The sequence below is a fragment of the Bos indicus x Bos taurus genome, chromosome 15, assembly GCF_003369695.1.
Source record: "Bos indicus x Bos taurus breed Angus x Brahman F1 hybrid chromosome 15, Bos_hybrid_MaternalHap_v2.0, whole genome shotgun sequence".
Taxonomy (NCBI): Eukaryota; Metazoa; Chordata; class Mammalia; order Artiodactyla; family Bovidae; genus Bos; species Bos indicus x Bos taurus.
In genome coordinates, this window is record NC_040090.1 from 59577072 (window position 1) to 59593352 (window position 16281).

At 48.4% G+C, this 16281-nt stretch overlaps 1 protein-coding gene and 1 long non-coding RNA gene across 5 annotated transcripts in view; one reads left to right on the top strand and one right to left on the bottom strand.

Moving 5' to 3' along the window:
- Window positions 1–16281, bottom strand: part of ZBTB16 (zinc finger and BTB domain containing 16) — a 204719-nt gene that overhangs the window by 57903 nt on the left and 130535 nt on the right. For all 4 annotated transcript variants that reach the window (XM_027563684.1, XM_027563683.1, XM_027563685.1 and 1 more), the window contains exon 4: window positions 12709–12795. In XM_027563684.1, coding sequence (XP_027419485.1) covers window positions 12709–12795 — 87 coding nt within the window. The remainder of the gene's footprint in view (window positions 1–12708; window positions 12796–16281) is intronic.
- LOC113905835 lies at window positions 1574–5185 on the top strand. The gene is made up of 2 exons (XR_003514737.1): window positions 1574–3505; window positions 4903–5185. It is a non-coding gene; the product is annotated as an uncharacterized LOC113905835 (long non-coding RNA).

Below are 16281 nucleotides of genomic sequence, written 5' to 3' on the forward strand. Positions count from 1 at the left end.
CCCCCTCCCCAACCCAGTACCTCTACTTACCCTGCTTCTGTTTTGAATCTCTAAAATAATGTGACAAGTTAATGATGGTACAATTATCTAAATGTTTAACAGACATGTTATCTAAGTGAGTCGGATTGAGATTCCATCCCGCTGACAATAAACATCAGTGGTGGAGCAGAAAGCGATAGGCAAATTATAGCAAACCCTGCAATTTCAATGCTATTAAATTTGGAGGAATAACAGCCTTGAGGCCTGTAAACTCTGAATAAAATAGGCCCTTGTGTTTGTCCAACTATTAAATCAAAATGCTACCAACATCCTAGAAAAAAACAAGGCGATTTATGGCTTTTCAAGTTTCAGTTACACATTGGTTTTTATTAACTCCTTTCTGTCATCAGGCAGCAGTGGTATTACGGGGGGAGAAGGGAGCACAGCCAGAGAGGAAGGGGCAGGAGCTGAAAAGATGGAGGGGATATACGGGGCCAGTGGGAGCGGGGGGTGGAGAGGTGAGTGGGAGCCCCAAGGATGACCATGCGGACTCTGGTGTGAGAACGGCATGAAAGGGAAGGGGCCATTCTGAACACAGGCAATTCTGAATCCAGTTAAGTCCTCTCTGCATATGAACCTTCGAGTTGCGAACTTTCAAAGATGTGAGTGTGTGTCTGGTTCCACCGAGGAACCAGATCCTGTGCCACCCACGTCAGGTGTGACTGAAATTGCAGCTCGCCCTCCGTCTCCCGCTGCTGACGATCCACGAGCTCTACCATCTCCCACCTCCTCCAGTCAGGAACCCTTCTTGCCTGCTCACTCAAGGCCAGCCCCCCGATCCGATGCCAGCTCTTGTATTGTACTTTTCAAGGTACTGCACGATAAAAGATGTTTTATTTTTTATGTTTTCTATGTATTATGTGTGTGAGAAGTATTATAAACCTATTACAGTACAGTACTATGGGGCCGACTGTGTTAGTTGGGTACCTAGGCTAATTTCAATAGACTTATGAACAAATTGGACTTACCAACCCACTCGTGGAACAGCACTTGTTCATATGCAAGGGACTTACTACCATAGGAGAATGACACGTACCCTGGAAGTTCCATCAGACTCCCAGCTGGGGGCCCTGAACTTGAAGCCCAGTCCTTCCACTGAACGAGTCATATTACTTAAACCGCTCTGAGCCCGCAGCTCCTCAGCAGCGATAGGGGCAGTGAACCTGCCTCTTAGTGGGCTCTACAAGATAATATATAAAAGCACCAGAGCCAGGCACAGTCCAAGCTCTGAATAACAGTCCTCAAAGGTCAAAATCATTTCAATCCCCTCAAACTTCTGGAATAGTTTTTAAAAGACAAAAGATCTTCACCTTTAATTTCTTCTTCAGACGCAGTATGCATTTAATTTTTTATTGAATATGCATCTAAATAAAATGAAAGAAGAGGCTGTCTACTGGTTAGACAGAAACTGTAAATGTCTAATGTGCTTAGTTATGTCCGGCTCTTTGTGATCCCATGAACTGTAGACCGCCAGGCTCCTCTGTTCATGGGGTTCTCCAGGCAAGAATACTGGAATGGGTTGCTATTTCCTATTCCAAAGGATCTTTCCCACCTAGGGATCAAACCTGTGTCTCCTGTATCTGCAGACGGATTCCTTACCACTGGGCCACCTGGAAAGCCCCTGTAACAGCCATAGGTACAAATGTGCTGAAGTGGAGAAAAATGTAGACCATCCATCCAAGATCGGAACTTTAGGCTGGGCTTGGAACCATGCAACCTCTCAAACGGCAATTTTTCTTACCTAATTCCCACTCCCGATATTTCAGAGAGGCAGAGAAACAAAGCAATTTGTCCCGTGTCATAAAGCAAGCCTGTGACAGAGCCAGGATAAGAATTCGGTTTTCCTTTCCCCTAATTCATTCTTGTTTTCCCTAATACCAAGCTGCCCCCACACGACAATGATGTTCATCATTTCCACTATGATGGGAGATGGCTGGAGGTGGGGACTAGGTGAGTCCTGCTCACTGCTGTATCTTTATCCCAGGGCCCAGCATCAATGTCCAGCACAGAGGAGATGCTTAAGACGTCTTCTGAATGAATGAGCTTTAACCTCTTTTATCCCAAATCAATCTCAGTTCAATTTTCCTCGCCAATCCCAAGAGAGCTAAACACCACCGATCCCCTCAAAGCGTTAACACTTCATGCAAAAGTATTGGGGTGATGGATGGGGAGAGCTCAGAGGTTCTGTAGGGCAGCAAAACTCTTCTGCATGATACAATGGTGAATACACATCATTATACATTTATCAAAACCCAGAGAATTTACAATGAGAGTGACCCGTTAACATAAACTTTGCGGGATAATGATGTATCAACCTGGGTTCATCAGGGGTAACAAATGCACCATTCTGATGAAGGATGTTGACAGGGAGGGAGTTGTGTTGGGGTAGGGAGTAGACAGTATATAGGATACTCTATGCTTTCCACTCTATTTTGCTATAAATCTAAAATCACTCAAAAAAAAAAACAAAAAAACGAAAATCTATTCATAAGCAGCAGCACTGGAGGTCAGTCCAGAAGGAGCCAGAGGGACCCTGGCACCGCTAGGGTGACCGGTGCCAAAGGAAGGCGTGGCTGGGCAGCAGGTGACAGCCAGGCTGCCATTCCCTATGCCACAGCAAGCAGCTCCAACAGAGCCGAGAGCCCTGGGCTTGGAAAATAAAACTCTATATTAGGCATCAAACATGCCTTGATAGTAATAGCACAAAACGAGCTCAAGAGTAAGTCTATGCTGGAGCACTGACTGTACAAACAGGAGCACATGACTCTCCCTCCCCAAGTGCCCATGACGTCCTACAGCCGTCCCGAGCTCAGGCTTTCTCGGGTTCAATTCCCTGGCACACCACGTGAAACGCTATACCAATCACCCCTGATATTTATAAAAGTCAAAAGCTATTATGCTTTCAATGGGGGAGGTCACACCAATCTAAGTGGAGCGCACGTGTCCATCTGATGACCCCCACCTCTCCCCGGCCCTCCAGCCTGGGTTGGGGTGAGAGGCTCGTTCTGCCTTTTTTCCATGTCAAGTTTTGGAAAGAAGAAGTTCTTTCTCATCTGCTGGCCCTTCTCCCTTTCCCTCCCTCATCCTCTTTGGGACCAGGGGAACAGAGAGACTGCCCTTGGGAGGAGGAGCCAGAACAGTTGCTGGTTTTCCTACTGCAGGAGGACAGGAGCCAGCCGCCCTGACAGGGCTCCTCCATGCCCAGCACCACCCCTCGTGCCAGGCCCAGGGCAGGAGCGGGGGCCAGAAGGCTGGCAGCCACCCCCAGGGAAGGAATGTAACTGCTCACCCTCTATGATTCTCTGCCCCGCCTGCTCATCCACCACCGAAAGTCCTCCAAACAAGGACTTCATTTTCTTCTCTGGAGTTCAGGGCCAGAGACAGTCCCTGCAGCTCTTTCCAAGCATCCTTAATATATCAGGAGGGACAGAGGGGCCAGTTCAAGCAGGCAGCCGACAACACCAAGGTGGGGGCACAGCTCTCTGCACGATCAAAGGGTGTGCATGTGTGTGCGCGCGTGTGTTTCTGTGCTGTCACTGCCTTCTCCTCCCAAAGCCACGACAAGGTGCCTCTGAGCCTCCTTCACACTGAGGAGGAGAGGGCCCCAGGGAGGGCGCCTCCGGCGCCTGCTCCGTGCTCCCGGGGCGGGCAGGTCCTGCAGCACCGCTGCCCTTGGCCGCCGGGTGCGTCAGCTGTTCTGGGCCGCACGACCCTCCTGAGGCTGACACGGAGGAGCTGAGAAGGAGCATCTCAGCATTTGCATCCGCTTGAATGGCTTTCTCTGTGACGCAGGAAGGTGGAAATGAAGCAAGTTTTTCTAGGCCAGCAAAATAAAGTCCTTATTTTGTAGTCAAGAGTGGAGAGTACTTTGGCCTGGAAGTAAGAACTCGTGGGTCCTAATTCTGGTTTGGCTTATTTGTTCTCAACTGACCCCCCTGTGCAAATATAGGCCTCTGAGCCCTAGTTTTTTAGGCTGTTGAATGGGCAGAGCTGAGGTCCCGGCTCTGCACATTAGGTATGATGCCCAGGCCCGCACGGGGAGGAGAAGCAGCATTAAAACACAGGCTTTAGGGTGCAGGAGCCCGAAGCACACGTTCTAGCCATCCTGGACAGGTCATCCTTAACTTCTCTGAGTTTTAATTTTCTCTAGGAAAGAAGAGGGAAGGAAAATGTCTATGTTTTAGGATGGTAATAAGGACTTAATAAAATTATATCTTCAAAATATCCAATAGTGTACCGCTACTGTATTATCTGTGCGTGCATGCTAAGTTGCTTCAGTCGTGTCCGACTCTTCGCGACCTCATGGACTGTAGTCTGCCAGGCTCCTCTGTCCATGGGATTCTCCAGACAAGAGTACTTGAGTGGGCTGTCACGCCCTCCTCCAGGGGATCTTCCTGAGCCAGGGACTGAACCCACATCTCCTATGTCTCCTGCATTGGCAGGCAGGTTTATTTTTTGTTTGTTTGTTTGTTTGTCTGTTTTACCACTAGCGCCACCTGGGAAGACGATATTATCTGTAACCAAAGCAAATTCACCCTACTTGTTCATTTGCTCCACAACACACTGTAGCCTTCAGGAAGGCAGGGACCGCCCCTTGCACACAGTAGGTACTTCAAAACTTAGTGGATAAATGAATGAAGGAAGGATGGGACAAATCAGCCACACAGGCTACTTGGTATGTGGCGAACACAAGTCACTAGGCTGGCCAACCTGGGGGGGCAGGGCGTGGGCTGGAAGACAGAGTGGAACTGCTTTGGAGCAAGTCTGGAGATCAAGTGTCCTGGGCTCTAAGGCGTCCATGAAGCTTCCCAGCCCCGGAACTCCTAAGCTCAGGAATGACTTTCTGTCTCTTTTCCTTACCAGGGCACTACGAGGGCATAAAGTGGGATGACCCAGGTCTGACTTATATTTCCAGAATACCCAGGTTCCTAATGGCCACAGACATGGGCCAGGACACCAGTGGAGGACTCAAGCTCCTGGAAGGGGGAACACAAGACCTTGCTCTGTGCTAACCCCAGCTCTGCAGCCTGTCCGGCCTAGTTGGATATGTCATCGGTTTAAACATCAGAAGAGGGCAGTCCCCCTGGGAAGCTTCGGGCATTCTAGGAACTAGGGCCTTAAATAAAATCCACGAAATCTGTTCTGAGAGGCTGTTCCACATGCACAACTCCATTATGCCCTCACCTCTCCCCGCTGTACATACAGCAGGGGCTGATGGCTCTACAGGTACACTGGAAACATCCTCTTGACCAAAGGACGCATCAGGGATCCTCAAAGATCCCATCAGCTCAGCAAAGCAGCTGCACCCCATTCTTATTCCTTTCTTACCACATCAGCCTGCCCCTTCCCCTCTCACCCACCTAGTCAGGGGAAAGGATACCCTCCAAGGGCATGGCGAAGACCACGATGGTGCAGTGTTAGTAACCACCATCACCACTGACTGAGCGCTTACTCCATGCAAGGCCTATGCTGAGTGCTTTCCACGGATCATCAAATTAAATCCTCACAACATCCCTTGTACGACAGCATCGTTGCTGTCACATTTCCAAGGAGGAAATGGGCTTAGGGAAAGTTAAGCAACCTGCCCAAGCTCATAAAACGTGGAAGTGACGGGACGAGATAGGACTTGAATCTAGACCTCTGACACCAGGTCCCAAGTGCTCCGAATACCCTGAATGTCACACTCAAGACTTTGGGTTCCAAGGGTCCCGCTTCCTTGAAACCTGCAAGACAAACCTGAACCGCGCTATCAGGGCCCCAGCTTGCCTGGTGAATAAAGCCCTCGAGAGCTCATCCTCCCTGGGTAGCCATCTGCACATCTGCCTTTCCTGCTTTGGGTTCTCACAGGCTCTCTGGCCTGGCCCCCAAACACCAGCATTGGCCCCATCCCTCTTATGTTCAGATCGTACACAGGGAGCTGTTCTGAGTCCCCTACATGCGGATGTGTTAAGTCACTTCAGTCATGTCCGACTCTGTGCGACCCTATGGACTGCAGCCCACCAGGCTCCTCTGTCCATGGGACTTTTCAGGCAAGAATACTGGAGTGGGTTGCCATGCCCTCCTCCAGGAGATCTTCTCAATCCAGGGACTGAAGCTGCGTCTCCTGTGTCTTCTGCATTGGCAGGCGAGTTCTTTACCACTAATGCCACCTGTGAAGCCTCTGAGTCTCCTACATATGAATTAAAAGAGCTGAAGGTTCCTTCAGCTCAATTCCAAGGCTGCCGCACTGAGATCTCCCCCCTCCCCCACAGGGCCTGCTGCAGACTGCCCCAGCCCCCTCGCCTTTAGCTCAGCAGCTGAGGTATCTCCCTTGCCCTCTAATTAATGCCACCCGATCCCATCTGTTGCCCCCAGGCCTGTTCACGTCCCAAACGGGGATGTACAGTGGCTCGGACAACATTATGATTTGTAAAACCCACTCCTAATTAGTTTGACTTTGAATGAAGAGGGTAATTATTTTTAAATTTATTAACTGCTGCCTGGCCAGAGAAGTTTCCAGATCAAGTGACACAGGGAAGCTATTTCTGTTCAGTGATGCAGCAATTTATATTACTGATCGGTCATTAAAACCTCTGGCACAAAACCACTTGTGTTTCCTGAGCCAAGATACTGTCCGTGTGTCAAATTTCAAACCCGGAGTATAAATTAAGCCATTAATGGTATTTATCAGTTCATCTGGACTTTTAAAGAACTACTTACTAATTTAAGACATTCCTGATATAGAACCCAAGTGGTGCGCTGGGCGCGCATGTGTACGTGTGTGTATATGTGTTTTCTCGCTTTTTATTTTACTGAACAGTGTAAAAAAAATTCTGATGTGTAAATGAAGTACAGGCATCTTGGGGAGCTGCAGAGCTGTTAATTCCTGACTGCTCTGCAACCCAAACATTTTGGAAGCAGCAGTGTTTTGCAATATGTATTTGTCATAATATAAAAGGTGTAAAGTGATCTCTGTTTATCTCCTCAAAGTCTTAGCTGTAGCAAAACAGAAAACTGAAGTGTGACAACGAAGCCTGAGCCCAGCCCAAGCGTAAGTGTGTTGTCCCTGAGCACCAGCTGGAGCCCACCAAGATCCTGGAGGGCGGGGACAAGGAAGGGTCACACCCACGGGGACAGAAGTCCTCCAGGGTAAGTGGAGGAGCTGAAAGGGTGAGCCCTGAAGATGATGTGTGTTTGGCGAAAATGGGATTGGAAATACTTTCTACTAAATTCATTCTGCAGTGTCAAGAATATCTGAGAAGCACCCCGATAACCCATCCCAATGCCATGCTACACGTCAGCCCTGTGAATTCCCCACGTGGCGGGGCAGCCTTGGGCATGGAACTCCCAGACCCTATCTATTTCAGGGATATTGTATACTATCTCCTGAGGGGCACACGGTCATCAGGGTATTGAGGATGCTTAGTTAAATAGGTCACAGGGATCCAAAAGAGCTCTGCCCAGGACACGGCCATGAGCTACAGAAGCTCTCCCTAAACCATTCAGCCACAAACCCATGGACAACAGTAAGTCAATGAGCAGGCAGCTGGGGATTGGTAGAAAGAGCACTGAAGTCAGAGTTGGGTCAAGTTCCAGCTCTCTACTTCCTAGTGCTGGGCTTATAGGCCTCCATGGTCTCACCTGTGAAATGGGTGCAGTGGAAGAAAGTGTTTGATAAACATAGGTATCAGAAACATAAGATGGCAATTCCATGACTTTACTCTCCCAGGGTCTCTTCCTTCTCAGAGCTTCCTCCCTGCTCTCCTGTTCGCTCTCTTAAAGGATATCTGGTACCCCACTGGCTTCCCCCAGTCCAACAGCTTTAACATCACTTTCAGCATTCCTTATAACCAGGCCTCTCTCTTCCTCAGAGGCCCCCTTTCTTAGAACAGAGATGGCATCTAGATGTCACGCTGTATTTTTTCATGGATTATTAGGGGAGTCTGAGAACCCACCTGGGTTCTGCAGGTTCTACAGGTGTGTTCCCTATAATACTGTCCCCAGCTCTGCCTGTCAGCAGAACTGCCTCATTGCCAATCTGACGCTGATAATACGGCCACCACCACCTCTGTACCCAGCTGAGGACAGCCTGCCCAACACCAGGAGGGGCCAAACGCTTCTCCTGGCAAGGGAGCTTGCCCCTCGCTCACAGCCAGGGTGGGAAGGGAGCCCTTGTTAAAGCATCCACCCTGGTTTCTTCTGCGCAATTTGGATGCAACTTGGAGATAAAGCAGAAGTAAGTCTGAGGGTTAAGACTCCGGAGGTTAAGACTTACTTCTAATGTAAGGGGCACAGGCTTGATCCCCGGTCAGGGAACTCAGATTCCCACACGCCTGCTTCACAGTACTGTCCCCGGCCCCCAAACAGGTCTGAAGGAGCCGGGCTCCACCTCTGCTACAGAAAGGGGGGCACTATACCCCTTTGCAGGTGAGGAGATCTGAAGGGCAGAAAGGACGAGGAACAAGGTTATCCACCTGCTAGACAGCGAAGTTAGATTCCACCCCCTCCCCAGCTTCTGACTCAAACTCCAGGTTCTTTCCAATCACTGTTGTTCAGTCTCTCCGTCATATCTGACGCGTCAGGCCTCCCCATCCTCCACTATCTCCCAGAGTTTGCTCAGACTCATGTCTGTTGAGTTGACGATGCCATCCGATCAATCTCATCCTCTGTCACCCCCTTCTTCTCCTGCCCTGTCTTTTCCCAACATCAGGGTCTTTTCCAATGAGTTGACCTTTTGCATCAGGTGGCCAAAGTACTTGGAACTAATATTCTTTTCTGAAAAATGTCGGTCACTTTCAAGTCCTCACTAACTTAATAAATCCTGGAAAGGCGTTAGTCCTAAGACACCTCCTGGTTTTCAAAGCCCAATCAATACCAAACTCTAAAAACAGGTTGCAATGTCATTTACACCACCGAATTACACACTTTAAAGTTAAAATGGCAAATTTATATATCTTTTATGACAGTCTTAAAAATACACTAATATATCAAAAACTACAGAACTGGATCCTTTAAACATGTGACCAGGATGTGAATTACATCTCACTAAAGTTGTCTGAAAAACAACATAGGGAGCACGTCTGCGTTGCTCACTGCGGTGTCCCAGTGGGTGCCAGGTACACAGAAGGTGCTCAATAAATGTGTGGGGGTCCTGTCTGTGAACAACACCCCCATCTGCTCACCTGGCAGGGACTCAGTCTCTTGCCCTGGCCCTGGCAGTTAGGGCAGCTTGCTCCCTGCTGCTGCAAATTTAATCTGGACAGACAGAATTAAGCTGCTTTGCAAAGCTGGCTCAGAGTTTGGTGTCCTCAGCCCCCAGTTGGAATTCTCAGAGCAGGATTCTCAGTTACACGTATGGTCCAGAGGCAACAAGAAATAGCCGGGAGTCTGGGAGACATGCATCCTTCCCTGGCTTTTAAGAAAACCAGCTCTGAGATCCTGGGCAAAATCTTCTGGCCAAGTCCCCTTCTCTAGAACCGAGCCAGGGAGACTCTGACTGGGCTCACAGCTCACCTAGAAAGTTCTGCTTAATGCCACAGGTCAGGGCAACACCAGCCCAGAGTGCATGATACCAGGACTATGACATATGTCTTCCACATGGAGAGGCTGATTTTGGGGGGCAGGAAGACAAGAAAATACTGATGGCGATCACGAACAGCAGCAGCAGCTGACTGGTCTTCCTTCTTCCCTTCCGGCCCCAGAAGCAGCTCAGGGGCCTGCTTTCACGGAGGGCTGCCACCAGTCCCTCTTTCCCTGTGTGTCCGTCAGTCTCCACGAAGAGAGGGAATCTGCTCTTCCATCCTTCGAACCTGGGGTTGACCTGTGCCTGCTGAGAGCAATGAACGATGGTGGAAGTGATGCTACGTGCTTCCAGCCTGCCTTTTAAGAAGGCTGGCAGTTTCTGCTTCCTGACTCTTGGAACCCTGAGTGACAGGTCCAGGCTGCTCTGCTGCAGAGAGAGGCCACTGGGAGGAGGAATGGGAGGCAGATACGAGAGGGAGGGCGCCATCGTGGACACCCAGGCCCACACACCACCCAATGCAACCATGCGAGAGACCCCAAGTGAAAACTGCTCAGCTGAGCACAGTCACCTATAGAAACGTCTGATACGTTAACACAGTGTGGCTTTACTCTACTGTTAGAGCGGTTTTCCTTGCATACCAATTGGTAACAAACACTCCTGCGGTCAATTATCAACACCGGAACTGGGGTGATATTTTAAACCCATAAATCAAGTCATGTCGTCCTCCATTCAACACCCTCCAATGGACTGTTTAGCCCATTTTCTACAAATGTTTGCATAGGTGTGTGTGTGTGCACAATGCATGTGTATTACTGAGTCATAATTCATATACCATATGATACACCATTCACGCTTTTCAAGGACAAAGTCAGTACTTTTTAATGTATTCAGAGATGCATAACCATCACCACATTTTAATCACCCCAAAAAGAAACTCCATACCCATTAGCATTTACCATGTCCTCCCAAACCTCCCAGCCCCTAACTAATTTACTTTCTGTCTGGAGATTCGCCTATTCTGGATGTTTCATATAAGCAGAATCATACAACACATGGCCTTTGTGACTGGATTCTTCCACTGAGCATAATGTTTTTAGGATTCCTCTTTAAAATGTTTAGAATGTATCAGCATTTCATTCCTTTTTATAGATGAGTAATACTCCATTGATGGATAAACTACATTCTGTGTATCCATTCATCAGTAGGTAGACACTGAGTTATGTCTACCTTTTTGGCTATTATAAAAATGCTGTTAAGAACACTTATGTGCAAGTTTTGGCTATTATAAAAATGCCGTTAAGAACAACTTATGTGCAAGTTTTTGTGTAGATATATGTTTTCATATACACAGGAGTGGAATTCCTGGGTCAGAGTACCTGTTTACCTTTTTGAGGAACTGCCTGTTTTCCAGGGCTGTACCATTTTACACCCCCAACAGCAGTGTACGAGGGTCCTGATTTTTCCACAATCTCAACAACACTTCTCACTGCCTGCATTTTTACTACGCTACATCTTGGTGGGTGTAAAGCATTTAGTATCTCATTGTGATTTTGATTTGTAGTTCCCCGATGGCTAATGATGTCAAGCATCTTTTCATGCGCTCAATGACTATTTGTTTCTTTTGGAGACATGTCTATTCAGTCAGATCCTCTGCACAGTTTTTGCTTGGGTTATCTGTATTTTTATCAGAGTCCTAAGAGTTCCTGATACTTTCAAACTGAAGGTTTCTAATCAGATGTATGATTCGCAAATATTTTATTCTCCCCTCCCCAACCCCAACAATGGACTCTTGGCACATGCAGAATAAAATCTAAATTCCGTGCCAGGATTGAGAGACCCACCTGATTTCTGACCTCATCTCCCACCACTCTCTGCACCTCACTGCCTGCCCCCTACCACCACACTGCTCTTCCACGAACCTGTCAAATTCAACCCACGTGCAGGAGTGTGTGTTCCCTTTACTCAGATCTTCTTCCCTGAAAACTTTAAGTAACTATCTCGCTTTCCAACTTTACGGCTGGGCTCAGATGTCACCCTCTCAGAGAAGACTGACCATCTGATCTAAAATACCCCTTTCCTCCCTTATCCTGCTATATTTTTTCTCACTCGTGCTTATTACAGCCTGGCATTATTACCACACAATCATGTGCCTATTGCCCTACTGGAATCTCAGTTCCATGAAGAATGCTATCTGTCTCATATGTTACTAGACCTTAAAGACCCCAACAGTTCCCAGCATGTTACAGGAACTCAATAAATATTTATTAAATTAAACACATCTACTACTATTTATCGAACACTTATTATGAGCCAAGCATTCCCCTAAATGCTCCAAATAAAATATCTTATTTAATCCCCCCAACAAATCTATGCTACATGGTAGATGCTAGTGTTACCCTACTTTTCCAACAGGTGAGGAAACCCAAATTAAGAGAGCTTAAGTAACTGATTCATGGCTCCACAAACAGTAAATGGCAGTGTCAGGATCAAACCAGTACCATTCCTGTCCCCACTACTCACTTCAGCAAGTCACTTACCCTCCTTTGAATCTCAGTTTCCTTATCCATGACATGGAAGTAGCTTTCTACTTTATAGAGTTATGGAAAAATTGGCTAACTGAGATCAGGTAAAGCACCAAGAACAGGGCCTGGCATGTTGTGAATGCTCAGTAAGCATGAGCTACAATGATGAAGATGACGCCAAGTACCATGATGAGATGACGCTGATGCTATGAAATCAATGGTTTGAGATCACAGCAGTATCACTGTTGGATAATACTGTTCACACGCACGCCTGTGGACAGACTGCTTTCTTTTAGACAATGACTAGACTCTTGCAGACGGAGGGACAGCCCACTGGGCCGCACAAGGGCTTCAGAGTTAGACAACATCACTGACTTTCTAAAGCCTCTGAAAGTACCATCATCTCCATGAAGATGGGCTCCAAGTGGCCTATTAGAGACAGAGACCTTGGCCTGAACCAGGGCAGCTGTTCTTCTGGGGCAAAGCCACACTTATAAGTTCCTGCCCTGCCAGCTCCACCAGCAAGGGTAGCTGAAGATGGCACAAACCACCCCGCTCACAGCTCCCCAGGGAAACAAGGGCCAAGATACTCACGTCCATGCACCACCACAAGGGAGACCCTGGGGGATGGGGTCACTCACTCACCAGTATGGGTCTGCCTGTGCGTCTCCAGGGCTTCCTCCTTCGAGAACTGGGCACCACACTGATCGCAGACAAAGGCTTTGGCACCCGCTGAAACAAAGGGGAGGTGACACTTTATTATTATTATTATTATTAAGAGTGACACTGCATTAGGAAAAGGGGTCCTGGGCTAAAATCATGCAGGTGGACCCTGGGGGAAGGGGCTGAACACCTGTGAAAATCTCAAGTCAGGGATAACCCATGGCCCCAGAGCCAGCCTGGCCCCACCTCCAAGATGTGATCACCCACCCAACTGAGCTCCCAAATGCCCCCACCGAGGGCTCTCCCAGATGGAAGCGGGAACAGAACCAGAACAGCCATAACAAACAGCGAAGGGATCCGGGAGAGATGTGCAAGAAGAAGGGGTATCTTGAGGGGCTGGAACCCAGTGAGGGATGGAAAGGAGTCCCTGATAGTGTGAGGGGAAACGTGCCCTGCTGCCCAGACTATACGGGGAAAAAAGAAACTGCTGACACATCAGTACCTGGATAATTCCCTAACTGGGTACGCCCGGGGGCTTCCCTGGTGGCTCAGATTTGCTAAAGAATCTGCCTGCAATGCAGGAGACCCAGGTTCCATCCCTGTGTCAGGAAGAGCCCCTGGAGAAGGAAATGGCAACTCACTCCAAGATTCTTGCCTGGGAAATCTCATGAACAGAGGAGCCTGTGGGCTACAGTCCATGGGACTGCAGAAAGTTGGACACATCTGAGCAACTAACACTTCCACTTTCTGTGTGTCTAAAACCAAACTGTCGGGACTTTCCTGGTGGTCCAGTGTCTAGGCTTCCAATGCAGGGTGCTGGGGTTCAATCCCTGGTCAAAGAAGTAGATCCCACATGCCACAACTAAGAGTTAGAATGTCTCAAAGAAGTTCGAAGGTCTGCAGCTAAGACCTGGAGCAGCCAAATAAATAAACGTAGGTATTTTTAAAAAGTCAAACCAAACCACACCTACCAAAAAATAAACTTAAAATATTTAACTGTCTACCCCCCAGGCACCACCGGCAGCTAACAATTTAAAATCTCTGAATGACTCTCCTTCAGAATAAAGTCCACAGTCCACGGGGTAACTCACAAAGCCCTTTCATGCTTTTCTCTTCTGCTTCTTCTCTCGCTCCTCATCCTCGTTCCCTGGTCTCCAGCCCTCCTGAGAAGCTCTGGTCCCCCTGGAGGAGCCCCACACTTCCACACTGTGAGCTCTCTGAGCATCCTTCTGCACCGCCTCTGGCTCTGACAGTCCACCCCTCTCTCCAGCCCCACAGTACATCATTATCACACCTCAGCTCCAACCCTTGCCCCGGGTCTGGTGACGGGGCCCCTCTCCAGGCTCCCACAGCACTCTGTTTGTTCCAGGTTGCGGTCTTACTAGGCTCTCTCCTAAATGCCTGTGGACCCATCTCCAGCTCCCCAAGGGAGGAAGTAAGTCATGGCACGCACAGTTGTATCTGCCTAACACCCAGTGGGAATGAATGACTATATGTATCTGTGGAATAAACAAAATCAGTTCAGTGCAATTCAATTGGATCAGCTTTTTTGGAACCATTTTTACAAGCATCAAAATTAACAGGGCCACAATGTGATGATGACTTTCTACCACTTGCTAATGGCTTTCAAGGCTCTGTTACTTCATCTAGGAGGCACCCGTCACAAGCTTCGGCAGGTTTCCCGCCAAATGTCTTCTAGATGCATCTCGCCCCCTGCATGTTGATAACCACTGCACCTACTGAGGCCCTTGTGGGTCGTGCCCAGAACACTGGATGACTCAAGGAGGACTACCACACCACCAGCCACCCTCTGACCCACCAACAGAGGCAGGTTCCTGATTCCTCACACTTCCTTGCTCAAAAATATACAACGGCTCACAATTTGCACTGACTCTAAACTCCTCCTTGGGCGTCCCTGGTGGCTCAGCTGGTAAAGAATCTGCCTGGAATGCGGCAGACCTGGGTTGGATCCCTGGGTTGGGAAGATCCCCTGGAGAAGCGAATGGTTACCCACTCCAGTATTCTGGCCTGGAGAATTCCATGGACTCTGCAGTCCATGGGGTTGCAAAGAGTCGGACACGACTGAGCAACTTTCACTAAACTCCTCTACTTGGCTTTCAAGGTGTTCCATCAGCTCACCCGGTCAGCTGTCCAGCTCCACTGGGAACTGTCCTTGCCAGCCCTCTCCGGGTGCCGCGGGGCCCTCCTGGGTCACGGTGACCGAGCAACGCCTCTCTTCATTCCTGTCCATTCCAGTCCTAGCCCATTTCCAAGACCAAAGTACACATGTGCCAAACACGCCAGCCCCTCGCGGCTCTGCCCTTTCCAATCTGCTATCTGCTGCTGCGCTTTGCTCCTTTCCACGAGTCTGAGCACTTCTTTAAGTGTGCCTGTGTTTTAGGTTTGTACTGAAGTAGCGTGAGAGGCACAGCTATTTCTTTCACATATTTATAGCAGAAAGCAGTCTAGTGCTGTTTGAAAACCACCTCAGATGTCCTGGTGGGCTACAGTTCACGGGGTTGCAAGAGTCACACACGACTTAAGCAACTAAACAGAGCATATACCAGGCGTCAGGTGGGGTATTTGGCATGTATCATTTCATTTACTCCTAACAAGCTTTTAAAGCACATAGTGTGATTACCCCCATTCAGCGGATGATTCAACTCAAGTCCACAGAGGTCGAGGAGCTTCCTCAACGTCACACAGCAGCTAACTGCAGCAGTGGACTTGAACACAGGCAGCCCGACTCTGTCAGAGCCTTTCCTCTGAACCCCTGTGCCCTTCAGCCTCCCCAGGGTTTCATCTGCAAAGATGCCTCATGAATATGAAGGTGGGCTCTAGACTTTCTCCCCCTACAAAAAATCCAATGTATCCCTTTTATACCTCAAAGTTTTGTGTAAAATTCTAGTTAGGAGAAAAAAGTTCCACTGCTTTTCAGTTCAGTCACTCAGTCGTGTCCAACTCTTTGCAAACCCATGAACCGCAGCAGACCTCCCTGTCCATCACCAACTCCTGGAGTCTACCCAAACTCATATCCATTGAGTAGGTGACGCCATCCAACCATCTCATCCTCTGTCAACCCCTTCTCCTCCTGCCCTCAATCTTTCCCAGCATCAGGGTCTTTTCAAATGAGTCAGCTCTTCGCATCAGGTGGCCAAAGTATTGGAGTTTCAGCTTCAACATCAGTCCTTCCAATGAACACCCAGGACCGATCTCCTTTAGGATGGACTGGTTGGATCTTCTTGCAGTCCAAGGAACTCTCAAGAGTCTTCTCCAACACTACAGTTCAAAAGCTTCAATTCTTCGGTGCTCAGTTTTCTTTAGAGTCCAACTCTCACATCCATACATGACCACTGGAAAAAACCATAGCCTTGACTAGACGGATCATTGTTAACCAAGTAATGTCTCTGCTTTTTAATATGCTGTCTAGATTGGTCATAACTTTCCTTCCAAGGATAAGCATCTTTTAATTTCATGGCTATAATCACCATCTGCAGTGATTTTGGAGCCCCAAAAAATAAAGTCAGCCACTGTTCCACATCTATTTGTCATGAA